This window comes from Aythya ferina (genome assembly GCF_964211825.1).
Source record: "Aythya ferina genome assembly, chromosome: 1".
Lineage (NCBI taxonomy): Eukaryota > Metazoa > Chordata > Aves > Anseriformes > Anatidae > Aythya > Aythya ferina.
In genome coordinates, this window is record NC_140296.1 from 117872487 (window position 1) to 117899080 (window position 26594).

At 38.2% G+C, this 26594-nt stretch overlaps 3 protein-coding genes and 1 long non-coding RNA gene across 6 annotated transcripts in view; 2 read left to right on the forward strand and 2 right to left on the reverse strand.

Moving 5' to 3' along the window:
* Nucleotides 1–5073, forward strand: part of TOMM70 (translocase of outer mitochondrial membrane 70) — a 27221-nt gene extending 22148 nt beyond the window's left edge. Inside the window, exon 12 of the mRNA XM_084522829.1 lies at nucleotides 98–5073. Coding sequence (XP_084378955.1) covers nucleotides 98–251 — 154 coding nt within the window. The 3' untranslated portion in view covers nucleotides 252–5073. The remainder of the gene's footprint in view (nucleotides 1–97) is intronic.
* On the reverse strand, nucleotides 4677–14114 carry NIT2 (nitrilase family member 2). 2 transcript variants are annotated; one of them, XM_084522948.1, is made up of 10 exons: nucleotides 13948–14114; nucleotides 12349–12467; nucleotides 10861–10981; nucleotides 10654–10742; nucleotides 9230–9323; nucleotides 8190–8264; nucleotides 7644–7722; nucleotides 6912–7010; nucleotides 5862–5917; nucleotides 4677–5491 (listed from the first exon to the last, which is right to left on the reverse strand). In XM_084522948.1, exons 1-10 carry the CDS (start codon nucleotides 13973–13975, stop codon nucleotides 5403–5405), a joined length of 849 nt encoding a protein of 282 aa, XP_084379074.1. In that variant the 5' UTR covers nucleotides 13976–14114; the 3' UTR covers nucleotides 4677–5402. The 2 variants fall into 2 exon arrangements, with proteins under 2 accessions (XP_084379074.1, XP_084379075.1); XM_084522949.1 differs by lacking the exon at nucleotides 13948–14114 and adding an exon at nucleotides 13187–13912.
* On the forward strand, nucleotides 14097–26433 carry LOC311438530. Its single transcript, XR_014694166.1, has 3 exons — nucleotides 14097–14224; nucleotides 14391–14448; nucleotides 26302–26433. It is a non-coding gene; the product is annotated as an uncharacterized lncRNA (long non-coding RNA).
* The window catches only part of TBC1D23 (TBC1 domain family member 23), a 31305-nt gene continuing 20876 nt past the window's right edge, over nucleotides 16166–26594 (reverse strand). Inside the window, exons 14-19 of one of the 2 annotated variants that reach the window (XM_084522820.1) lie at nucleotides 26241–26383; nucleotides 25007–25051; nucleotides 21797–21885; nucleotides 20219–20354; nucleotides 18874–19068; nucleotides 16166–17915 (exon numbers count right to left, since the gene is read on the reverse strand). In XM_084522820.1, coding sequence (XP_084378946.1) covers nucleotides 17834–17915; nucleotides 18874–19068; nucleotides 20219–20354; nucleotides 21797–21885; nucleotides 25007–25051; nucleotides 26241–26383 — 690 coding nt within the window. In that variant the 3' untranslated portion in view covers nucleotides 16166–17833. The remainder of the gene's footprint in view (nucleotides 17916–18873; nucleotides 19069–20218; nucleotides 20355–21796; nucleotides 21886–25006; nucleotides 25052–26240; nucleotides 26384–26594) is intronic. The other variant, XM_084522821.1, reaches the window with a different exon arrangement.

Consider the following 26594-nt stretch of genomic DNA (forward strand, 5'->3'; position numbering starts at 1 on the left):
TACACCCAAACCTACTGTTTGGGTTTAAAAAAAGTGCTGCAGAGGTGCAAAGATTGATTTGTTGGTATTCATTGGACGATGTTTTGCTTTATTTCAGGGGTAATCTAGATAAAGCCATTGAAATGTTCAACAAAGCTATCAACCTGGCCAAATCCGAAATGGAGATGGCCCACCTCTACTCACTCTGTGATGCTGCCTATGCCCAGACAGAAGTTGCAAAGAAGTATGGATTGAAACCACCGACACTGTAAAAACAACAAAAAACCATAAAACAAGAGGAGGAAATGACCTTCTAAAGTGAAGTTGCCCACTTCAGCCCTAAAGATGCTGTTGCAAACCATGTTGAATGGTGGAACTTAGTTTTTTCCCGTTCGTGGTGTTGTCATTTGCTACATCCGTTAAATGTTTAGGTGTTGTGGGAGTGGTTGTTCAAGGAAGTATGCAGTGTTGCATCTTGTTCCTTCTGCAGCAAAAAAGACCTTAAGGTGTGTTAAGGGAAATAATGTTGCAGGGGAACAACTGGAAGATATTTTGGCCATGCAAATAAAAACTTTACATTGGTTCATTTTGGGTTATTACGTTGTGGGCAATTTTTGCTTTACCAAACAATATTACAGCATGTTTTTGTTTTTTTTTTTTCCTTGTTGATTTTAAAGGTAATATTAGTCAGTGCTGTAAAATAGATTTCTCTTTTATATGCAATTAATCCTTGAGGGTTGATTTTAATTTTGCAAAAGGAAAAAAAATAATTTACAAACTGTTTAATAATAGGGATTTTTTTTAAAGTCAGTAGCTGTGAAGAGAATCCTGTAAATATATGCAAGCATGCACAATCTTCCCTTAAAGCCCTTCCCACCCTCTGCGTAACTACTTAGAAACGGTCCTGTGGCAGCTATTAGGGAATTAATTTGATAGTTCTTATCCTCACCCCAGAAAAAGCCCTAGTGTACTGTGTAGGAGAGCTAGTACTAAGGTTGTTGGGGGAGAGAGGTTAGGTGATGCTGCTTCAGTGTGGATTTTACTGGAAGAAAGGCCATGTTCTCATGCAGCAGTCCTTACTTGAATGTCACAGGAAATTGTTCTGGAAGGTTCTGAGAGACTTTCAAGAACAGAAAGCACTGCTGGGAGTAGAGCTGCCAAGGTAAGGTCATGCTTGCGTATAATCTTTGTAATCTCTGTCTGTTGCTGAAATGTAACAGTTAATAGACTCTCTAAATTCTCTTCTTCATTCTCTAGAGACTTCTGTGTTTTGATCTAGTCCTTGTAATAGCCCTCTGCAGGATTAAGTGAGATAAAGAACAAAGCATAGTCTAAAACTTCAAATAATGGATTAGAATCTTTATTGGTTTCCTTGTTGTTCAGGCCCTGGATTGCCCAAGATTACAGATAGTGTAGAAAGGAAGCAACTGGTCTGCACATAGCACATTGGCAAGTTATTGAATACTGGTATAAACAGTCTTCCTTTAACTAGGAACTTCACAGAGGGCTTCTCTGCTGCTTTGGGTTGATCTTTTTGGTATTGAAGGCAGTCCATTGTGCCTCTCCCTGGACTGATGTGGCTGGATAAACTTCACGCAAATTCTTAACTGATGTTGCTTAATTCACCATACACTGATTTGGGCTTCTTCCCATCTTAAAATCATAGATTTCCTTGTGCTGATTTTTCTAACGTTTTTCACCTCCTAAAGAAATGAACCAACCTGTGATCAAACTGTCTTGTTTTCTACTTGTGACGCTACGTAGCAGCAGCTTGTATTTTCAGCTTGACCATCATTTCTCCCAGGAAATAAATTGAGAATGAAAATGGTAAGCAGTAGACACGGAGATTGAATCCTTTTATTTTAGCTAGCATAGTAGGGAGATCTGAAATTGTAGTGTTGGTATAGAGTTGAAAGTACTTGCATCTGCTAAGGGTATTGCACGTAACAAGTGTCAAATGTCTTCTGGAACTTCCAATCTCTGCATCAGTTACCCGAGAACAAAAATATGCCAGGCTGACTGATGTGTCCTATTTTCCTGAGGAGTTTTTATTCGCATGGCCTTATCTACATTGGCATTTTCTCCTCTTCACCCTACCTTACCCCATTCCTGCCCCCACCAAATCAATTAAGGGAAAAAAGCATGTGCTGTCAAATACTAGCATTCCAAATCATCACAGACTCTTGCCTGTTCTTGAACTAGTTTGAAACTGCACTGAAAGGATGCATTGTCTGTAATTTTTTGTAAATGATGTATCACCTGTAAACTGAAAAAAAATAAATATTACCTTCAAGTACTTCTCTCTGAGATGTATAAGAACAGGTTTTGATGAAAGTGTTCTCTGCAGCAGTGTTTTCTATACTTATTTGTGATTACTCTGAATCTAGGAAAGAATTAATAATAACTGACTCCCTGTCATCTCTCACTTGAACCTTTAAGAAAAGAGGAGGAGACATGGAAGGAACGAGCCTTATCTCTGATTGCTTCCATCACCTGCAGAGGTATGATCTTGAGAGCTGAAGATTACAGGGGAAAGGAAAGCTGGGAATTTGAGTAGCTGACATCCTGTTATGTGAGTACATGGTTGGATTCTGCTCAGGCTTCCTTTTAGCGAAAGGGAATTTAGTTTTTTTTTTAATGGCTGATGTAGTTGAGGTTCTGCTTTAGACCAGGTGTGCATATGAACCTTGAGAAAAGACTTACTTTGTTTTAATATGGGTTGAGAGCTGAAGTTGAAACAATTAGTGCTGCTATTAAAAAAAAATCTGGTGAAATCATGTAGGAAGCTTAGTACTGAAGACTTGGATAAACTTGTTGTATCCTAGAGACTGTGGGAAGCTGTTTCTATGCATAGTTGTCAAGCATCTTAATTCTGATCATTTAAACTTCCTGCTGTTCATGTTCAGACATAGATAAGTTTGCCAAAATGGAGATTAGCAGTTGTGCCTTGGTTTACCAGGATCTAAGTGCAGATTGAAAGTGAAGAAGGGAACTAGCCTACACTAAAGAGTTGTGCTGTGATTTGTCCTGGAACTGAGAGTGAGCCAGTCAGCTTAAATACTGCTTTGAACAGGCTTCCCCACTACAGTGGTAATAACTCTCTTGCTGAGTTTAGTTAAAACAGGCATTCCTATGTTTTCTACCATTTCTTTAAAATCCATTGAAATCCTTGCAGGCTGAACTTCTGTAGCCACTACAGGGCTGCTTCTGGTTGGTTTTATATACTTAAAATATTGGTGCATATGTATAATGTGGATACTTAAAGTGCCTGTCTTCTGCCACCATAGGATTGAGTACTGACTGCTTTAGCTCCTACCTAGCTGAGAACCAGTTGTGTACTTTTCTGTTTGTAACTCCCCCAGAATTCTCAGTCCGTTGGTATCACTTCTGAGGGAATCTTATCGAAGACTCCTAAAATAGCCTCCTAAGAAAAGGTGCTCAGAACTTGTCTCGACAGACTCAGTGGGACTGAACCCGTGTCACCTCTAAAGCTTAGTTCACCAAAGTAGTCCACTACCGATTCTCACCCATTCTCCATTTGGAAAGCCAGGGGAGGATGGTACATGCCCCATATTCCATCTCATTGTTTGTGGAAGATTGCAGCTTACACTTCCAAAATCAAGTGGGTAGCCCTTGAGAATCCTGCATTTCTTTAATCCTCCAAAGATAAGTGTCTAGTTCCTGTTCTGCCGCATACTAAAATAGTATAGAGGTTGGGGGTGGTAGGGAAGACAGATGCAGTAGTTTAGAAAAAATATGGCTGTATAAGAGTTGCTGTGGTTTAGAAGTTAGATTGCCGTGATGGCCATCATCCATGCTGATTTTTGTGTATGTGGCAGGTACCGATTTAATGCAGGAGACCTAACTCAAATAGCAAATTGTGATTTTTTTATATTTATTTTTCAACAAATAAATCTTCATTTCACCTTGTGCTCTGTGGCGTGCTTTTTACGAGTTCCAGTACTGTATGTATACCAAAATGCTGTGAAAGCAGAGACACAAAATGCCTGCTGGAATAGGTAATGCCACTGAGTGGAATGATGAGGTCTTGCTTGTAGGGGTTAGACTCCTCTGGGTTTGGCTTAATTTAACCATTAATCTCCCCATAGGTGGCTGGGGCCTCTATAAACCACACACAGCTGATTCATCCCAGAGAACTCAGAGGAAATAAAAAAGGCAAGAGGATAGCTGAGGGAAGAAGAGGATGGCTGAATGTGAAGAAACAGGTACAGTGGTTTGGGGTGAAACTGGCTAGATGGAACAAAAGCCTCTCTCTGATGCCCTGCTTTTCTGTATTCTGAAGTCTCCTTTTGCCTCTAATGCCTTTTTGCTGCTGGAGAACCAGAAGTACAGAGGTAGGTGCTGCTTTTTGACTCCCAAGAAGGGAAAAAATATCTTTTTACATTAGAAAAGGAAGCACCAAGGTGCTAGCCTTCTAAGAAAAAAGGTTATTTGTACAAAATTTTAGACTGGTTTTAAGTTTTTTAATCGGTTTGCTGATCAATTCAGCAAGAGCATGCCCTTGGTAGCAACAATGCATGTAGAAAGCAGGTGCTCTGTGAGACTTGGGGCAGAAAACTTAATTAGTGCAAGAAGTTTTCTAGCCCTTTTGACTGACTTCAGTTAGAAGACAGCCCGACTGTGAAACTAAAGCCAACTCGGACATTGTATTAAGGAAGCAGTAAATAGAGCACAGGTGTGGTGACATGTGAAATGCTTTAATAAAACATTAATCCACATCACTTCAGCAATAAACAGGAATTGTAATAAGAATTTAATATATATCTTCCAGACAGGATGCATGCACCAAAACGTTACAGTTCCTTGTACAGTACTAGTTCTGTTTGGCTGCTTCTTGCATTGTCCTTAAGTAGTACAGAGCAGAATTTGGCCTATTTTACTTAGTATGTTAAATTTTAAGCTTTCCTGGTTTGAAGTTGGGCAGCTAAGAAATTTGAGTTGTTTAGGCACATACAGTTAAGACAGACAGACATGGAGGAGTCATACATGTACTTCTAGATTATCTAGTAATCAGTGAAAAATGCATAATACTAAAATTGACTTGAGATGATTTTCAGAGGGAACGTGGTTCCCACCTCTACATCCTATATATAAGCCCCAGAAAGTTAAAAGTGAAATAAGAAAGTAACTAAAACATTATGACGAATAAAGATTATTGTTAACTGCTACTGAGTTGAGGTGATTTCACCTTCAGCTTCATCCTAGCTGTTAAATACTATAAAATGAAGTATAAGGAGATACAGAAGTTGTATCTGAATCAATTTTAGAATTATACCAACAAGTTGTTTTGCTTTTAATTAACTACGACATTTAGCAGTAGCCTGTCAAGCAACCAGTAAGGGAATCCCGACGATGAAAGCAACAGTCATTGTGCCACTTGAACTTTTCCCCTTCACCTGGTGTCACTTTTTCATCTCTATGCCGTAGAGATCACAGCGCTTCTGGCTTAAAATAGGGATTTGTTGACGGATTTCTGCAAGTTTCTTCAGATCTGGAGGGGGAAGAAAGAGCTATTAAAACAGCAGTTTTAACAGCAGGGCTTGTCTCAGACAAAGTAGGAAAAGAGCAACTTTCATGGAGAATGAGTCCATAGGGCACAGCAACTGAGCAGCTGGGGAAGGAAGCCTCGGCTTTGCTCTCTCCTAAGGTAGGTAGCAGCTTCCTCATATGTAAGGAAAATGGAATATTCTAGTCCTGGTAGTGCTTGTTTTTGCTGCAGTCTAGCAAAGGTTGAGAAGGGTTGGGAACACTGCATCATCTGTAACTGCAGGAACAAGGCCATGGTCATTAAAAAAAGAAACGGTCTCTCCAGTCTTAGGCCCTGTCCAAGAAAGAAAACAGGAAAAAAACTAAATGCTTACCTATATCTGTGTATATAACTGTTTCCTCAGCCCCAGCTTTGGCTATGACTTCACCCCTGCAAAATGAAGAACATTTGTTCACAGCATTAACACAGAGGTCTAAGGCATCAGTCCAGTTGCTGCTGTTTGTGTAAGAGGGAGTTTCTACCCTTGATGTCTACAGCTGTAGACACAGGGATATCCTAAAAATAGCATCATAATTCTTAACTCTTGCATGATAGAAATAGCTTCCAGGTCTTATATGTGGCACATGTTTTATATGTGACATATACATACCTAACAGAGGAATGTTCTTGATCTTTGGAAACTTAAGAGCAACTATGAGAACCAGCACACGTGAACGTGGAATATACCTCAAAGGGAAAGAAGTAACTTCACTGGGGACAACCATATATAGTTGGTTGTTTAGACTAACACTTTCTCCTCTCAGATCCAACCAGCTTTTAATAGGAGTATACTTACACTCTGCATGAGCTACTGAACATGCTTATCATGTCTTCCACTAGGTGCTCTGCCACTGCTTTCAACATAAGATGTTAAAAGCACATGACAGAAAGCTTTATTTACTTTGCAATTGTCTAGAAGAGCAGTGTTGGTGGAATGATTTATTTGGACGAAAAATAACTGCCAAAAGACTCGATGTTTTCCCAGTCACCTAGAGGCACGGAGGGGAAGTAATCGCTGCTAAGGCCAGAAAGTCTCATCTACTTGAAGGTATCCTTCTCATTCTTTCTTACCTCAAAGTGTTCTTTGAGGAAATTTAGTTTTGTATAAGCTGTTTAATATGGTTCAGTTCTGCTCAAGGAGTCACCCCAGTGCATAATATATAACGCAAGTTGAAAAGGTCAGCAGCTTTACTAGTGCTTAATACTACTACTAAAGTAACTTCTGCGCTTCCAACAAGAATGCATACTGTTAAACAATTTTAAAACTAGCTGGATGGAAAACAATAAAAAAATTATGATTTGTTGTAAGAGTAGGTGAATATGTGGGGCTGAAGTGAGACCGTCAAGTAAAACATTCAACTAAGGTGTTTTTTTCTGAACTCACCATGGATTTACTACAGTGCTGTGTCCCCAGGCAACATAGGATGCTTTTTCATCTCTAGCAGGAGATATAGTAGCTACGTAGACTTGATTATCGACAGCTCTGTATTCACAGAAAGATAGGGCAAGAAAATGAGTAGGTCTTCTTTTTAATACCACCAATTAACTAAGCAGAAGAGACTGAATTCATTCTGAAGAACAAACAGTACAGTCTCCTAAAGACTTCTCAAAATTGTAAATGACGCAAAAGTTACAGAAAACAAGCCTAGAAAGAGAAGTCTCTACCCAACTACCCCAGAGTTAGTAGACAGAATGAATTACATGTTCATTCAGTGTGCAGTAAAGTTGATTGAAACTGACCAAATGAATAAATAATACTGCATAATAATGAGTCAAAGAATCTATTTCTGTCTGTAATTAAGACAGTTCTGACATGGTTATTGCTGTCTACTGCCTGTTCTGTGCAGAAGTTTGTGAATGGCGCTCAGAGTTGTGGGGAAAAGGGCCATGTAAGAGCTTAACTGCAGAGGGGCTGGTAGGAATGAAGGATAAGCAGCTCCTGCCTTTTCTCCTTAACAGCAAAATCATTTTGGTGACCCATGCAAGACCCAAAGAATGGCACAGTTCTGAAAGCAGAGCAGTCCTGCAGCAGAACTTCTGCTGTATGGCGTGAAGTAGAATACAAGAACTATTTGGTTCCACATACTAAAATCCCCCTCAGTTACTTTGTTCTTACCGTCCCCTTTGTAGCAATTCCCAGTGAGCTGGTCCTGTTGTCAGATTAAAAGCCCCTGGATATATCAGCAGCTGGCAACCTTTGTTAAAAGAAAATTACAAACCATCATTAAAGGGAAGATGATTTACCCTAGAGTGACTCTACTTTGAAGCTCATGATACGCTTTTTTTTTTTCCTGACTTCTGTCCCTAATAGAAGGACAAGTAGAGCCCATTCATGTGTGACACAGATGACTATGCCAGCAAAGCCCTATGACACATCACCATGTATGGGGCCATATTACAATGCCATTATGTATTACATCATTATAATATTATTATATCAGTGGATGTGTAGCAGGGAATTACTGTTACTTTACAAATGAGTATCTGTTCTGTTTATGAATAACAAAGTCCGGGCTACAAGGTACATTTTGTGTTAATAGGCAAAGATAAGAGTGCCTGATAACACTTAGAGAGTGCCCAGTACCATCACCCTGAAGCAGCCCCACAAAATTCAGGCCATAGGGCTAAGCGTGTTCCACTTCATTAGGTGACTCAGCCTTACCGTTCTGTCCATAGATTTGAGCCAGCTCAGCAAATCTGATGTCATAGCAGATGCCCAGGCCCACTTTACAGTATGCTGTTCTCAAAACACAAGAGACAACAGTCATATTGCTGTCATGAGTACGCAAAAGCTATCACAAGACATCCTGCCGGCTGTTAGTTTACATGTCTCAGAGTAACAAGGGGAGCGGTATTTAAATGTTTCTTTAAATGTGTATCTGCAGCAAACTCTGTCTGTTGGCGGGGGAGAACTCATTCTTCATGATGAGAGGATGACTGTAAGTAGTCTCATCTACCCATTAAAAACAGCCATTTCCACAACATCACACTGTAGCAGGTTTTTTTGTAACATATTCCTCTCTGATTTAGATGCATATTTTTCAGTGATAAAGTTACTCACTGTGCTTTGTGGACTAAAGAAATTACAGATACATATTTTCTTGCAGCATTCACATCACAAGGAGGAGAAAGTTACCATGGGAGTTGAGACTCTTAGGAGAGCTCAGTTAACAGGTCGTACTCATTTTTGAAAATGGGGTGGTGGTAGCTGTCTTTTTTTTTTTTTTTTAAATCTGTTTTGGTTGATTCAAGAATACTGGAATGGAATTTGCAGTTATTTGTCTCCATTATTATACCATCTTCATATGAAACAACTGCCAGTGTAGCCATTTGCTACATGGATTGTTTTCCAAGACATGTTTTCTAAGCACTGTTTTAAAAACTGCGATTAAAAACACAGTAACTTCTCTTTTACAATTCAATAGGAGCACTGTTTGTTAAGAGAAGTGCCATGATGTATGCTTTATCCCTTTCTACTTCTCTGTCCTTTTTCAATCACATTGCCTTTTAAAAAAGTTTCTGAAGTGACCTCCACACTTGGAACACACCTAAAATACATTTGCCATCATTGTCAAATGCCTAATTTAAACCCGACAATCTAAAAATCCATTGCTGGGGAGAAATGGTAGGGAAGAGAGCTCCAGAATGACTGTAGCATTACTGTGGCAGTGCTCCTAAAGAGAAGGCTTGTCTTATACTCACGGGTATCAAACATGGAGAAACTATTCCCTGGACTCAGTGTTTCAGACTCTTTGAACTGTATCTTCCCAGGAATATCAATGTCAAACAAATGAATCTGTAATTATAAGATTATTAAGAATTATTAATAATTTCTCTGCTTGATGCTTGAGACTTTTCCTACTAGTCAGATGTATACTAGTCACGATAATCTGGGCTATTCTTTCATCAGACTCCCAAATAAACATTGCTTAAGATGAAGAGATCTTCTGAAGACAATTTAAAGCAGTTTTGTTCTTTACAGAAATTTGCACATCTACAGTTATTTGGAGAAAAAATAAAGAAGATGAATACTAGGCATTTTAAACAACACATATAAGCCTTGACCTAAGTGATGCACGTATCAAATGTTTACATTGCTTACCCAAGAGAATGTCCAATCCTTCCCCCATACAGTAAGAGAGAGTAAGAATAGCTAAAAATAGAACAATTAATCTGCAGTATGGCCGTACATCTTCTTCAAAAAAAAAGGGTCCTTGTAAAATAACTATCTTGATTTAATGAGTAATTTTGCTAAAGAAAGGGTACATATATAATGTACTCTATGTATATAACATAACTTTGTCATGATCATAAGTGCAATATGGTAAAGCAAGTGGTATTTTCCTCTCTAAGCTTTGAGTTTTATTCCTGCAAAATTTCTCCAGGAAATACCTTCAACAAGTCACGAAGTTCACATGACTTCAAGATGCTTCTTAGCCCCTGTAGATGGTGTTTATTCCATCCCTTGCAATGCAGGTATCTGTTCCTGACTGGAGCTTTGTAAAAGTACAGCTGTTTCTGTATTACTGTTAGTTCATATATATGCAGTACAAGCCTGCACTTGTTCTGCAAACAACTACAGGGCTTATGGGCTGGTGTGGTATGACAGACAATGCAGTATTTCAGAAAGTGATCTAACAGTGTAGCTAAATGAACAATCAGTTAAAAGAAAAACAAAAAAAAAAAAGAATAACTGCACCCCAGATTTATTTTGCGCCATCTCATTTGTTCCAAGTAACCTTGCATTCTCTTTTTTTGTTTTTCCTTGAAACAAGCAAGCTGTTGTTCACCTAAGGAACAAAGCCAGAGTAACAGGAACTACATAGTTATGAAAACAGGTAGTTTCTCAAGGGACAAGCAACATGCAGGTGTAAGATGACAGTAAGCCCCTACCTACCACAAACAGCAGACACAACTTTCTGTGGAACTTGGACTTCAATTGTCTGTACTATTATACATATAGCACAAAAAGTACGTAAAGAGCAGTCTTTATGATAACTGAGAGACTAACTCCTTTGGGAACCTGAGGAAAAATCCTGATGGGGCAATACCATTTTTGGGTAACACTGCTGAACACTAGCCACATAGATGAGAAAGCTTCTAATAACAATATTGTACCATCTTACCTTCCTATGCTTTGCCAACATAGCACCATCAGGCCCAAAGACAGTACATGTATTATACAGCTTTCCACCATCCTCTTCTGGAATGGATCCTTTAAAAGGGAGAGAACAAAGATTTACCCCCCTGTAGTATATGGAGTTTTGATTCAGTTGCACAAATAGACATTGCCCATTTTTTTTCCCCTCACTGAGAGGGTCACTAGGAACTACCTCCAACAAGATATATGCTGCACTCCTTGGCAACTTCTGAGAGCTTTTGTGTCGATTCTCCAGGAATCTTCTCTGCATATTCTTTAAAGTATTGGGTTCCGTATGGAGAATTAAAACATTCCTAGAATTAGAAAAAAATGAAGTTAAAATCTGTAAACTCTGCACTTGACCTTTCAAACCTACAAGTTTTTCTTTCATGCTTTCTCCCTAGGCGAGAAATGAAAAAAATATCTACACATGTCACACAAACTACTGTATGCCTATGCAAAGGTGTAGACTGTATGCTTGGTGTGTGTTAACTCTTTATGTTGTGTGACTTAAAAACAAATATAATAATAAGGTGGAGGGAAGAGAATATTTCGTCTCTTAGTATCAGTACAAAATTTACCTTCCCAAACTTGCTGAAAGACCTTGCACTTGCTTGAGAGGGTTTACTCTACAAGCACTAATTATCGTTAGCAAGCAGAATATCTCAACTAAATTGGCCTGGAAAACTCAGTTGTTTGTACACATGACAAAAAGTAGCTAATAATAGATAATCTCCATCTAGGAGACCTAGACAGAATAATCAAAGGTCATATTTGCAGCACAAGAGCTGTGTTAGCACAGAGAAGGGAAGGTTGCTTAATACTTCACCTAGGACAGCAGGAACAAAAACATTCTTTGTGTAAAACATTCAGACCAAAAGTTCATCCAGAAAAGACCTTTGCACTCCCAAGTCAGATGCTGCAAGGCACAGGCACATGTACCCCCAGGAACAGAGGAAAAAGCTCACAGCTACAGTGGGAAGGTACCTTGTTGCCAGCATATCATGTTAAAAAAACAAAAATAAAAAATCAGCAAGATAATCCTGGCTGAGGTCTAAAAAGTAAATCAGAAGTGATGAGTAATTTTAAGCAGTGATCATGTTCCCGCACAAGGATACCATAAAAGGGCATCATGATGCTTTAATCATAATTCAGCCACAAATGATTTGCTGGAAATGTTTGACATCTATTTAGTTTCTCATTGACTGTTTGATCCTGAATAATTATGGCAAAGATGGATGCCTGCTTTCCTATCAACATTTCCTGCTTTGTATCAACATTCTGTAGCTGGAAATCACCTTTTCCTACATTCTGGCACAGAAGGCTTCTGCAAAAATTCAAACCACAGTCCTACTTTAGTTAATTCAGAACAAACCAGTTAGAGCTGCTGGAATTGCCTGGGATTTAAACCAGCATGAACTCAAACATTCTTGTCCTACTAAAAAAAAAAACAACAACAACAAAAAAAAAAAACTTATTTTTTTCCCCTCCTTCTTTCACACATTGTGGTAGATGGAACAAGGCACATCAACGCATTTTTTCCCCCCAGTTTTGGAGTCTCATACAGCATACAAGCACATCCAGAGAGAAACAGGAATATATAATGCATGGTTAACACTACAAAGAGGTTTCCCAGAGTTTGAGGTGTATGTATTTTAAGTAAATCATGATCTTTACTCACAGGTAGAGCCACGACTTTTGCTCCTTTAGCCGATGCTTCTCTTACCAGTCCACAGGCTCGTTGAATGTTATCTGATTTAACAGCAGATACATGAAGCTGAATAAGTGCCAGGCGGAAGTCTAATGGCAGAAAAGAAAAAAAAAAATTAGCCAGTGGAATTTCCCCAGGTAATCAAACCTTGAATTCATTAATGAGCATTTAACAAAATAAATCTACTTACATATTAACAATACATACACAAACAACTTCCAACTCGTTTTGCAGTTGGTATATGAATCTGGAAAAAGTCTCCTAACACAGGGAAAACATTCAAATGCAGGCTTGTTACCTGGGAACCATACATGGCCATCCCCTGGTTCGGGTCAAGGACCAGGGAGTTGACATGCTGGTCTCATGCTAGCTCCTGCTTAGCCTAGGCAGTACCCAGTTCACGTTCTCATGTAGGAAAGTGGGACCACACGTTATCCAGTCCTACTTCTTTCCCGATTTGCAATGTGCTTTGTGAGTGTATCTTTTCATTGCGCCCATCACCCTATGAGTGCTGAATTTCCTAAAATGCCACTAGCAAACTAAAGGCTGCATAATCCCCAAAGCACACAAATACAGGAAGTTTGCTTTTATCACTCAAATCACACCTGGCCTGGGAAATGGATGTGAGAAACTATAAAACCATAAAGATAACATCTTTCCTGGTCACTTTACAATACAGTTTCTAGCCAAGAGACATCTGCAAGCGTCTACCATGCCTAAGCAGGATTTATATTTGCATGTTCTGAATTACGCACACGGGAGAGATCAAATCGTGTGCATTTGTTCCCCTTTGTGTATCTCCTCATACCTTGGGCTGTAGGAGAGCACATCCCGACTGGGCAGAGCTCTCTCCTTTTGAACCCAAATGCTCTGCCTTCCTCCACAGGGGTACCCCAGGCTGAAATCACCTTCCTTTTCAGGGAAGCTCCCCTGTTACCCAGAACCACAGGGCTCAGGGAAGCAGTGAGCGGCACTGCCACGGTGCTGGGGGAAACGGGAGCTGGTCCAAGGGCAGGCCAGGCTGGGACATGGATAGGCAGGCGGTGTCTTCCTTTGTGCTTTGCTTCTCACCTCAGTAGACAAGCGGTTAATTTTTACACAGTACGCAAATGATTAACTTCTCACCCCGCCACTGCGCAGGTACGAAACTGCTCTAGCGCTCAGCTCATTGGGAAAGCCAGGCTGCGATGAGGCTGCCAACAGGCGCAAACACCATTTGCTTCGTGCGCCTCCCTCGCAGGACAGCCCTACCAGGGAGCGCCCTCAAATCGTGTCTTTTTCCACGGGGCGTTGTAACTCGGGGAAATGAAAGCGCAGAGGGTCAGTTCCTTCAAGATCCCTTTTGAAAAAAGCCAAAAGCCCATCTGGCAGCGCGCCCAGCTCCTCAAAATGATGTCTTAAAGCGCGGCGGGAGGGAGACACGAGGCTCCCCACCACCGAGACACACGGGGAAGCCGCTGCTCTGTCACCACCCTCGGGCCGGGCCCGCAGCCGGCTCCCGGGGCGGCCCTGACGGGGCCCTGAGGGGAGCAACGGCCGCGCCCCGCCCCGCCCCGCCCCGCCACTCACGGGCCATGGCTCCGCGCGCCGGCTGCATCCCCGCGCCTCACGCCCCGCGCTGCGCCTGCGCGCCGCGGGGTGCTCCTGGGAGATGTAGGCCAGCCCCCCCCGGCGGTGGGCGGGAACGGCTGAAGGCCTCGTGCCCGCCCCTCTGGCGCCCAGGGGCCGTGCTGGCGTACAGGGGGGTGTTGGCCTGAAACGTACCACAAAATGCGTAACCCGCTGTGGTGCCCTCCACAGGTCGTGCTGAAGCCGCTTTGAGGAAACACAGGCGGAGAGATAAAGGGTGCGCAGCCCGCAACCGCCACAAAACGCCCCCCCCCCCGTACGTGCTGCGGTTACAAACGCAGCTCCGCCTGCCCCTGTCAAACAAACCCTTCATCCCCAAACTGACCGACCCAAACGATGGCAGAATTACCATCATTATTTTTTTTTCTTCTTTTTTATTTCAGAACAGCAAACCTTGCCAGGTTCCGTGTGCAGAGAACAGCCGTTTCCTGAGTTCCCAAAGTAAGAATAAGAACAAGCAGTAAAGTGGTAACATCCTTTGAACCAGAAAGGCTCATACTATTTCCCATGGTAATGAGAGGTACAATGTGTTTTTCAGATTTCAAAACATTAGCAATATCTGAAAGCATTAAATGTACCCAAAAAGAACGTTAGCAGATTATCACCCCCTCCTTCCCCAAAAGGGGAAACTCTTCAGCCACTGAGTGCCCCCATATTGAAAAATGTTATTTGACAGCATCAAAAGTTTTGAAACTGCAACTGAAATGTTCAGTCACAGCTACAAACACTGCTAATACTCATGTGTGAGGCCTAACAGGAACTAAACTGAAAGAGCAGCAATTAATCTTTACTTACATATGGAGAGGACAATGTAACTAAAATTGTATCTCCCCAGTCTGAGAATACTTCTGGTGGATAATATAAGTTCTGCACAAATTTGCACACAGATCAGAATCTAAAATAACTTGTGAGACAATTAAAACAAAACAATCAAAAAAAATCAGTGAACATAGAAGCACTGGCCCTGCCTATGAAAAGCAAAGGTGTAAGTTTCAAATGGTCAAGAAAGCTTACTCTGAGAAGTGTTCCTTTCCTGCAACAGACCTCATTTTTAGTCACCAAAGAGAGGTTAAATGAAAGTTAAAAATCGAGCAACATAGCAGCTGTCATTTTATCTTCAAACAACACATTCAACAGTGTAGTCAGCAGCACATACAAAATAAGAGCCTCTAAACCTTTGGCAAGTAATTAAAAAAAATCCCCAAAGATGAAAGAGACTAGAAGTTGCACACTGATTATTCTGATTATTTTTTTTTCCCCAAAGCTGTCACTCTAGTACTATAATTAGAATTTCTGCTTAGCAATTCAGGTTTTGTAACTAGCACCCTAACTACAGATGCAACAAATACACCAAGAGACAAAAGTAGTCTCTAAGCTGTGGGTAGACATACATGTAAAATGCCATTATGATTGTTCAGTTTGGATGTAATGCAAGAAGTCTGTTGGTAACTTGCAGTTATAACTTGTAATTTAAAAATTACAAATAATTAACCTCTTATTGGCATAAGTTATACATTTCTACACAGAAGAGATTTTAAAACTGACTTATTGTAGCTTTAGTTACTGTAGATCTAAAAGGTCTGTATTTGTTGACCTCAGAGAAGCATACATGTACACATTACTCATTCTTTATATTCAATACCAAATACACATAATAATTTAACAACTGAATGTACTTTTCAAAAGTAATTAGATTCTTCAAGATACCACTTTAGGTACTTCAGCTACACATCTTAATTTCTCCCCTTATTTTGTTTGCAATTTTTTGCTCTCACTAGCACTCTCTCATGACCTACCAAAATGTGTTGTATCATTTTGTCAACATTTTCATTTGTCAACATAATAGTAAAATATGATGCCGAGATGCCTGGAATTCATGCAGAAACCTTCTCTATAATTTGACCATTTATTACCTCATTTTGACCTTTCTGTGAATGCTGACCATGGTTCACCCAAAAGAATCCTATAAAATTAGCCAAAATTCCAATATACTTACATTAATGTGTCACTGACAGCAGCTCCTAATGACCCATAATCAACTTCTTTTACTCCAGATATCAAGTTCACTTCCATTTACGAAATGCCTTTAGGAAAAACTGTTAAATTGATTCACAGAATTCACACACTATACAATAAAAAAAATACTTTCTGTCAGAAGTTATGTTCAAATTGTACTGGTTTATTTACAACTGTAGTTTATAAACAGTAACACAAACATCTTTACATGAAAAAAATCTCATTGCTGAAATAGGCACAGAGTCAGAGACTCTTCAGGATAGTTTCAGAAGGGAGTAGGAAGAAAATGTAATACAACAGCTGCTGGGCAAATCTATAAATATGTGAGTGTTGGCCCAGGTGCAATTTCATGCAAATATCTTCAACAGTTCAAGTTCTATTGGTGTTTACTCAGATACTAAGAAAAAAAAAAAAAGGAGTAAGTTCCAGAATTAAGGTGCCCTAGCTTGATTCCTAGTAAAATAACTTAAAATAACTGGCTTTTATAAAGGTCAGTTTATTTTTTCTCCTGATGATGTACCAATTCACTGGTTCTGACTCCAATACTCCGAAGACTTTACACAACAAATCTAACCCCTAGTGTCTTTATTTCACAATTTTTGGTAATTTTCGTATCTGTCTACAAAGATGCTATGCCTTTGCCATAAGAACCTTCCTGTACTGGGCTTTGTAGCAAGAGAAACCCTTCTTATTAACCATTCTGTATCAAACAGAAGGCTGCAGATACACTATTACACAGTTGCCATCTCTCAAACATTTACTAGCTTTGAAGTTTTTAAAAGAATATAAACAGATGTTGAACCAATGGACGCAACAGTTCTTGAATACATTTATTGCAAGTATGCAGCACTAGAATCTCTTCACTTTATGTGTTAATTTTCTTGCCACACCTTCAGTCTTCAAACACACCTTGTATCAGCAGAAGCTCATTTCTGCATGAACTGAAGGCATATAAAAATCTAATTTACATGTTAGATATTTTGCTTCAGAGGAGTCGGATAACTCTTTTTCAACTGTCATACTCTGCCATGAAGCACTTACTCCAATTTCAACATGTGCACTCATTCTCACAAGAGAAACAATCTTAACCTACGAAATGCAAAATTTAGCATAATTTAAATGAAGCACAACCCTATAGTAAAAGCTTATTGTGTACAGTTCATTTTGGTATTTAAAGATACCCTTATAATCAATTCCAATTATTTAACCTAGTAGTGGATAGGACTTTCAGAAAAGTTAACTTTCCAAATTATTGGCGTTTTGTCCCATTCACTTAACCGTTTTTAACTGGAAGAAAATTCCTAAGATTTTATCTGCTCTGCTTACAAGGCTAAGTTTTTCACAGTCCTTGATACTACCCAGTAGGCAAAAATCAAATTTATAGACTGTAGGCCATGAAGACATTTTACTTTCAAGTATCAGTCATTTAAAGCTGTTTCTGTTTTCAACTGCTTCTCCATATCAGGCAGTTCATTCCTTTAACATGCTTATATGAACCCAGCTGCATCCTCTCTTACAAAGATGCAGATCACTCAGATTAAGGGTGCATAAAAAAGAAACAAACTGACCTTTATAATATATACTTCCTTAAAAAAAAAAAAAAAAAGAAGAAAAAAGAAAAAAATTAAAATCCTGTTAAGAAATTGGTAATAATTTACCCTATCTTAAGCCTGCTACTCAGGCACTCCCACCAGCAAACAGAAAAAAATTCTTAAGTTAGTATTCAGTTGGAAAACAGCCAGCCCATGTCCACATACAGTATCTTTGTTGCTTCTTCTTTATAAACTGTTCTCTACAAAGTCTTTAGTTATTAACTCTCCAAGGCATCCAATACTTTCATGATCTGTTGTTTTATGGCTTTGGTAGCATCACCTGCATTTGGAATCAAATACCTTAAGTAGAAAAAAAAAAAAAAACAGAAAAAGAAAAAAGGCATCATAAACTTGCTACAAAATTTTTGAGCATCAACTCAAATTCTTGCTTTGATTTTTTCCTCTGACACAGTCTAGGGGAAAAGAGGAGGGAAAAACTATTAAAATGAAATAACATTTACTTCCTATTTATGCTCTGACACATTTTCTGTTTGTGAACTTAGAATTGTTGAGGAGTATTTCACTGGCCTTCCTGGAAAGGAAAAATTCCTCATTAATTGACAATGGAACGGAACAGGCAGTTCAAGATCTCTACAGACAGCAATGTCCGATTTATGTATGGCAGTCCTAGGTTTTCATTTTCGTTTTTGTTTTTAATTCTTGTGGACACACCTAGATCATTTAGTTACCGTCCTCTGTTTTGTATTTGCACCACTCAATAAAGTGGTGATGAAGTAATTCAACAAGAAGCAAAGTTTTCTGCAACACATTTAATTTACCTGTGTCTGACATAATACCAAACTCATTTTGTCCTAAGTAGCCAACAGGGAAACTATTCTCTCACTTAATTCTGAAAACAGAGCACTCACTGCGCACAGTTCTCACCAAGGAAAAGGATGGGAAAAATGACCTACTGAATGCCAGTGGCTTTGTTACAACAGTGACAAGAAACAAGAGGCTACGTGGATGAAAAAAAAAAAAGTAAGGATGAAAAGACATTACAAAAAAGAAAACACATGCACACATCTCATCCCCAACAACTGTCATTGGAGACCCTAGAGTCCTTTTCTGCTGGGTTTCATAACCCTCTTTACTCCACTGGCAAATCTTCTTCCTAGTTCAGACCTAAATACCTGTTCCTAAATAAAAACTATTACTTTTGAACATAATTCTGGGAATTACAGCGTACATCTGTCTTCCAGTTGACATCATTCTGTATACCATCACTACCAACATCAGTGCTACTGAAATGGCTTACCTTTCAACTGCCAAAATTTCTATGCCTGAAGTATTGCTATTTCCATATTTAAAGGTAATCAGTTCTGGATGTTTCTTCTTGGATGTGATTTTGACTACAGAGTTGAGTGCCTGTCGAGACTGTATGTAAGCCAGACCCTTCCGTGATGGAATCTCCCTCAAACAATACATATGGGTTGCCGTGACTAGGAGATGACTTGAAGGGAAAGAAAAACAGAAATTACATTTTCTATTTAACTAAGTAACAGCTATTTACAAAGCTAAATTCTACAAACAAATTACATGGAGAGAACTAGATAAAACAGTGTAATACTTATGTTGATTAGGAATGTCTACAAAATACTTCAGATTTTTCTGAAGTACTGAATCACAGACATAAACAAGTATGGCAGCCTCAACAGCATACAAAATCAGAGCAAGTAGTTAGTATCATCACCTCAGCACAAAAGCCACCAGTGATCAACGTCAACGATCATAACCACCAGTAACGTGCCAGGCCATGCAGTGCGGGCAAAATGCCTCCAGCGTCTCTCCTCCATGCTTCAATCCCACCCCAACCCTATCCCTTCATCTACAGAGCTACTCTGTACAAACACTCTGTATGTGGAGCATCAGATTTAAGCCTCCAGGATGTGCCGGCACTCCATGACTGATTGTCAGTCACTGAACAAGCACTAAATGAAGTTGTTCACTTGCCCACTCAGTTCAAGACCCAATTTGCTCTTCTTCTCAGAAGCAATGCACATGTGGGGAAACACACTACTGGAGTTCAAACTCACTTTGAGAAATTATATGATGACAGATCAGTGATCATACACCATATAATTTTATTTTTCTGTTAGATTTATTTTAATAAAATCTAACAACAGACCATGATGAAAAAGGAAGTTCATCCTAATTCTGTGTTATCCAGACTCAACAGGATTTGCACTCTTTGGTGTAGCTAAAATGGAGTAAGCAACATGTTCTGCTCTCGCAGGATTAACAAGGTCACTGAATCTCAGGGGCAAGATGAGCAAGTACTACAAGTCAGAAAGGTAGATAGGAAAAACGTGAAGGAATAGGTACTCAGGTCTACCTGGTCTTGAAAAATAAGCCTACATTTACTGAGAATGTTTTTCTTCTTATCTTGTTTTACAAAATAAACTTTCACACTATGTTTTGTACATAAGTAATACTCTGTAACACTGAAAATATAAGAATGCAAGTATAGTAGTAACATTTTGTTCTAAGTTGTTTCACTATTATACTAGAAATGAAGTTGTATCACAAATAACTATCCAAGAATATTTTTAAAAATGTATTGAGACAGACATTTTCATTAAGTTTACGAGTAATTCCAGTACCTGGGAAACATATGTCCATTTTCTTTTACTTCATTACAGGGGAAGTTATACTTCACGTCAGGTTTATTTATCCATGTTTGGATGTTGACAACCTCTTTTCGATCATCATCTGACATTGATGAGCTATCAATTTCATCTATTTTGAAGAGGTGGTGGTTAAAAAAAAAAAAAAAAGATTTTCACAAAATGTCAGAAGACTTTTCAGCTCAATCAAAATCATAGTAACTACACTGATTCAAACAAGGGTCCATCTAGCCCCCAGGTGTCCATAAACAATGGCTCTGAGAGAAACAAGAACGAGGCACATGTATTTGATACTTCTCTATTAATTCTCTCTCAGCAGACAAGTATTCTCAGCTCATAGGATTCATTAAGCTGGCTTGCTTTGTCCCTTCAGTAAAGTTTGACAGATCTGTTCTACAGGTACTTTTCCAGATTCCACTGAAGTCATGTACACTTTTTGCATCTACAATACCATTTTTTTTTGGCAAAGAGTACCAAAAATGTGCCTATATTCCAGGAGGGCCTTTTCCTATTTGTTTTCAGATTGTGTAATTCGTTTGATGACATCTAGTTTCTTGTATGAGAAGAAATAGTTTCATTTTGCTCCTTCCCAATTCTTACCTAAGTCAAACAATGATTGTTTGTGATCAATCTTATTTAAATGACTCCAGATTTTGTAAATCTGATTAATCTTCCTAAAGTATTTCCTTTTAAGGTCAACAATTCCTAATCTAGCTATTTGTTTCTAATATGGAAACTGAGTATGCCTTTTGGTCACAGGATGGCTACTTGTGGGATGATGATGGTTGAGAGTGAGTTAACACTACCAGAATCAAAACAGGACAGCAGTTTGCTGTCCTTGCCATTCTAGCATTTGCACTTGTCTCTCAAAAATCTTTGTGAGAAGTGTGGTGTTCCAGTTTTGCCTGTAATTTTTCAGGCAAAAGTAGATAAATAAAAATTGCACATTTTTTCTGTGGCATTCTGCACGTATATCAAGAGATGAATCAATTCTTAACAGATTCAATGCTAAAACGTTTCACTTTTTAGCATTGGAGAGGTATAATGCTGGAGAGGTGTGCATACATAAGTCCTCTAAAGACTACTTTTTTTTTTCTGTAGAAGGAATTAAGATGGTTATATTAACTGCCAGTACTAGAGATTCAACCTGAAATCTATCAGTCAAATTAGGTCCTTTGCATTCTGCTTACTGTCATGAGCAATAGAGGTACGTTTTTATATTTGCCTCTACAAGACCCGTGTAGAAAAACACCTCTTTTACTACAAAAATACTGAGTGAACATGAAGAATCAACTATATCCACTTGATTCCATTTCTTCCTGTTGGCTGCTTGGTGCCTACCACAAGAACTTTTTTTCTTTAGTTTGCTAATATGTATTTGAAGAGACTATTTCTTCCTTGGTTAGTTCTAGGCATCGCCATTACAAACACAATCAATAGTTAGAAAAATGTCACACATTAAGACAATGATGCAAAACACACTCTTATAATTTAGCCACACATAACAGATTTGTCTATATAAGTCAATCCAGGTAAAAGGAAAATCTACTGTACCAGTATCGTATTCTTCTTCATCTCCAATGCTGAATACTGGTTTCACACCACGGTAAGGTTTTCCTACTCTGTCACTGCTGCTGACATGTCTGTTGGCAATGAAAAGGGTAGGAGAGGACATAGGATGGGAGGGAAGAAGACAAAAAACTTTCAAACAGATGGTATGAAGCCTATCATAACACAATAGCAAAATGTGAACAACACCTTGCAACTGAAAAAGATGGGAGAATTTCATAGAGTTGCCTTCAAGGAAGCTAGGACTGACACATCACGCAGTTTGGTTAGTAAAAGCATGTATTCCACAGTTATTTGGCAAGGCTGAATACTATGATGAAGTAAAAAGAAACATTTGCTTTAAGAACTTCTGATCACCTTCCCAAATCACAAAATACATTAGAGACTGTAAAACTTAACACATGATATGATGTTTCTGACATAAAACTCTGAACTCTGCCTAAAGTATTTTTGAACATGGAAGGTAGACTTACAAAAGAAAATGCCAGATAGGGATAGAGGAAAAATTTAAGACTATTAATTAACATCTAGAAGTTCAATTTTCTGGTAAATAGGTCACTCCTCGGAAAGATAAAATACCCTAAGCATTTCAAAGTGGGGGCATTATAAACCATCCATTGTAGGGTGAATTCTGACTTCCTGTCCATTACTTCCACCAGTATAAAACCAATCCTGTAATTTTTGTTCAAGAAATTCTTGCTGCTAATTTCAGCATCACTGGGATTTCTTCATAGATACTGACCTCAAAAATCATCGAAATCTGCGTCTACAGATAATGTTAAATGACTCAAGCAAACAGAAATGAATCTTAAATGTTTGACAATAACAGTTGCTAACTCCTAAGATATTTTAAAGCTCTAGCCCAGAGTGCTGTGAAGATAGTCACAGCTGCCATGTTAAAGGTTCTGGTCCTTCAGTATAGAGAAATGCCTGAAAAAAAAAAAAACACAAACCAAAACAAAAAAAAAAAACAAAACACCAAGAATACCTAAGGGTTCAGAAAGCCTCAAAATGCACATCTTCTGGGGTGGGGAGAATGATGACACCAAACAACAACCCCAAAACCAATTAATGATTTTAGCGTAACTGGCAACATGAAATAGTTCAAACCAAACCCCAAAACCAATACTCCAAAACACACCTGTCCCTTTCCTCAATTTCAGTTTTGATAGCCTTCCTCTACTGCAATGTGCATTTATACTTCCTATAAACCACAACCCTGGGTTCATGTTCTGAGTATGTTCTCACACTTGTTTACGTGCCTCTGTGGAACTATGTCAGAGATGCAACTTTCTTAGTAGTAATATTAATGAATGCCAGCTCACATGTAGGTCTGAACGTATATTTGAAAGTTAAAAAAGCAACCTAAACTTTCTATGGCTAAAATTTACTAATGTAGACAAAACAAGGAAATATTTAATAGGAAAAGAATGCATTCTACAAAAAAAAGAAAAAAACAAAAAACATACAAAAACATGCGAATTAGTGTTTAAGACAATAAGCATCAATGACACTGACAATTCAGGAGGGCAGTGTTTCTTTATGTAGATTTTTGTAAATATGGACTTGTTTTAGGAATACATAACCAATTTAGTAAGAAACACATTTGAATAATGTTGAAATGAATTACATAGGAAGGATTTAAGAAAAGATCTTATTGGTGTTTATAGAACAAAGTTAGTTAAGACAAGAGAAATAAGAAAGCCATTTTATAAAAAACTGGTAACATCTTAAACTAGAAATTAACTTCCCTTAAACCTGTTTGCATGGAAGGCCATCATCACATTGCTACAAATTTAATGCAATTCCCTTTAGTGACAAATCTGCAAAATGAAATATATTGGAGATAAAAGCTAAGTGGATCCTCCTAAATGAATGGGAAAAGGTTTTTCAGAGCTGCAATTTTAAGATAATAGTCTAACGATCAATACTGTGAGTAAAGTTGGTTATTATTGCATCTGCCTACTAAAACAAGCTCTATGAGTGAAAGCAGAAAGCAAAATAACTCACGTATAATCTCAATATACTTCTTGTTTACAAACACCAATTTAAGTGTCTTTTAATTACTGAACAGTCACAAAAAGTGTTTCAGGTTGGAATTTTAGTACTTTCTTAGAGCATTCTAAAAACTGATCAAGAAAATGGGTAGAAAAATCTCCACAATCTTCAGGATTTCTAAATTATAATATGCTATTGGGATAATTCCAATAGATGCTGGTTACCATTACTGTTGGTTTGCCTCAGACAACTCTATTCTGTAATGCTTATGGGTAAATATTATTTCTAAGTATGTACAAACTACTTGAAAGCTGTGGATCAAAATCCTTGAAAACCTCAAAGAGCAGTTTAATTCTCCATTAATTCTTATGGCACTGATCTTCGATCCTTTTTGGTTTTTGAGGGTAAAAAGCTGTAACATTATGTTCTTAAAGGATAAGCAAAGTTCCTGAGTAATTATGCATGCATACTGTAGAAGCATGCACAACTGTGGAAGTCCTTCATTAATCAAAAGTAATTTTATATACCCTCAAAATCATATTTTTCGTTTTTGAAGTATTTATGAGATAATATATCTGACACAAATGTGAGGGTACTCCACAGTTCTGTGAAATGCTGTTGTTACATCAACAAGATGAGGGCAAGTTGCAGGGCATATTTACTTATCACCTCAGCATCTGTGTTTTCCCAGTAACGAGTACCTCTGTTTCTATCAGCACATTCTATCACCGCATGCTAAGAATCACAGCAATTCCAGATTTACAGATAGGATTTCAGCGTAAGTCTACCCCCTTAAGCTGTGATGACACTTGATACACAATTTGTAACAAGCCCTTTTTGTAGCTGCAGTCTCTCTTGTTAAAAACTTAATTTGTTCAGCAATTGTTCCTGTTGTATTTCACTAATACAAGTCATTTATAAAAATATAAATAAGAATGACAAGTGAAAAAAAAATAGTTCCACAGAAAGCAACTGTAAGGAAGAAACCAGAAGTAACAAAACAGAAACCAATAGAACAAAGCTCTGCCAAAGCATTCTTTTCTTCCTCTAGTCCCCTAACTAGTATTTGTAAAAAGCAATAGCTTTAGTAGATACCTGAGCTATTTTGTCAGTGTAACCAATGCTTACAAATATTGCAATGCCATGCTAAATACGACAACGGTGGTTTTAGTCAGACTGCTTAATTCTCAAGCTTACCGCTCCAGGCTTGCTCTGTCTGGCCAGGGAATATTGAAAGGTATTCTATAGGACATTGGGGCAGAGGACAGAACAAAACAATTAAAAAAAAAAAGTTTAAGGGAAAAACCTAGAAAAACAATTGAAATGCTCTATATCGGCAGTGTATCTTTGTAAAGGAGGATGCTTATAAATAAATTAAGGAACGCTTCATGACAGATAGCTGTGAGGTAGAAAAATTTGTAAAAAATTTAAAAACACAGTTTTTAATGCTATGTATGGCTTATCTACACACCCCATTTGAATTCTTCACATGACAAAAGGTCCTACCAAATGCTATTTAAATTTTTTTTGCCTCTAAGCATGAACTAATTAAAAGTATAACTTTCTAACACACAAGCAACAGTCTGTTCCTTTGATCAGGCATAAGACTACTGAAAGACTGCTATTACTTTGACCCACATTTCAAGTCCTGCTATCAAGCAAACACTAGCTCTATAAGATTCTGGAATACTAATGTCTTCGTAACATACAACTCCAAAGGATGCATTTGAAAGAACTCTAAAACAGTCTATTCAATTAAAACTTTGACAGATTAAAGCTGTTCTTCTTTAATCTAGTTAAGGCAAGCATTTGGAATGAAGATCTTCAACTTTGAAAGTGTCTTTTAACATACTTGACTATTTTCATTCCCATCCCTACTTGCAGGAACAAAAATGAGCAAGCCAATTTGGGGTTTAAACATAAGCTTACATCAGAACTTGAAACAGAAGATCCTCAAAAAAAATAATTAACCTCAACTTGACAACATCGGGCAGTAAAAAAAAAAAAAGCAACCAACCAACCAAAAGAAAACAGCAATGAAAACCTGTCCATAATCTTTCTGTCATTCACCCATTCCGTTAGTCAGGATGGGAAGGAACTAAAACATAAGTGAAATTATTCTCGCCTTTTAGACTAAACACAGAAATGGCACATTACAGTCATTTGAACTAACCACGCAGTGACAAATTCTAGGATGAACATTCAAGAGAAAAGGTTGCTTACATTGGCCTTGCAATTACTAAGGCAGCACGGTAGATTTCCTATATCATGATAAAATTGTGAGGGGAGAGAGGGGTAAGAAGTATGAAATTTGAAACGTAACTTTTTTTTTTCCTTTTCTAATTAGCACAATTTTTACGTTTACAAAATAGCCACCTGAAAAAGGTAGTCATTCCTTACTGTTAACCACAGTGAGATATAAATGACCCACCTGTCCACTGGAGTGGATGTATTTTCAATAAAACTAATAACTTTTTCTTTCACGTTCACAGACTTAGTCTTCAAAGCAACTGTCATTTTATTCACCAAGGACTTCACTCCTTTTCCATCACTTGAACCATTAGGAGAATCACCCTGCAAAAATAACTTCTCAGGCTTAATCATTAAAAAACCATGCAATTTCATCACAGGTTCTGATTTTTTAAGAACTGAAAAAGACTACAAAATATTACACGTGCACTTTTTGGTTCTCAACAGAAAATTAATGACAGCATTAAGCATTCTTTTTGAGTTCTATCAAATGATATCAATGGCATGGGTCTGAAATAAATATCTAAAAGAGCAA

Bases quoted from the DNA above. Each gene is read 5' to 3' on its own strand.
- NIT2 (XM_084522948.1), bottom strand. From the start codon at position 13,975: ATGCAGCCGGCGCGCGGAGCCATGGCCC. The intron at 12,468-13,947 runs GTGAGTGGCGGG...TTCTGCCATTAG, and splicing joins GGCGCGCGGAGCCATGGCCC to ACTTCCGCCTGGCACTTATT. The intron at 7,011-7,643 runs GTAAGAACAAAG...CTGTGAATACAG, and splicing joins GAATTGCTACAAAGGGGACG to AGCTGTCGATAATCAAGTCT.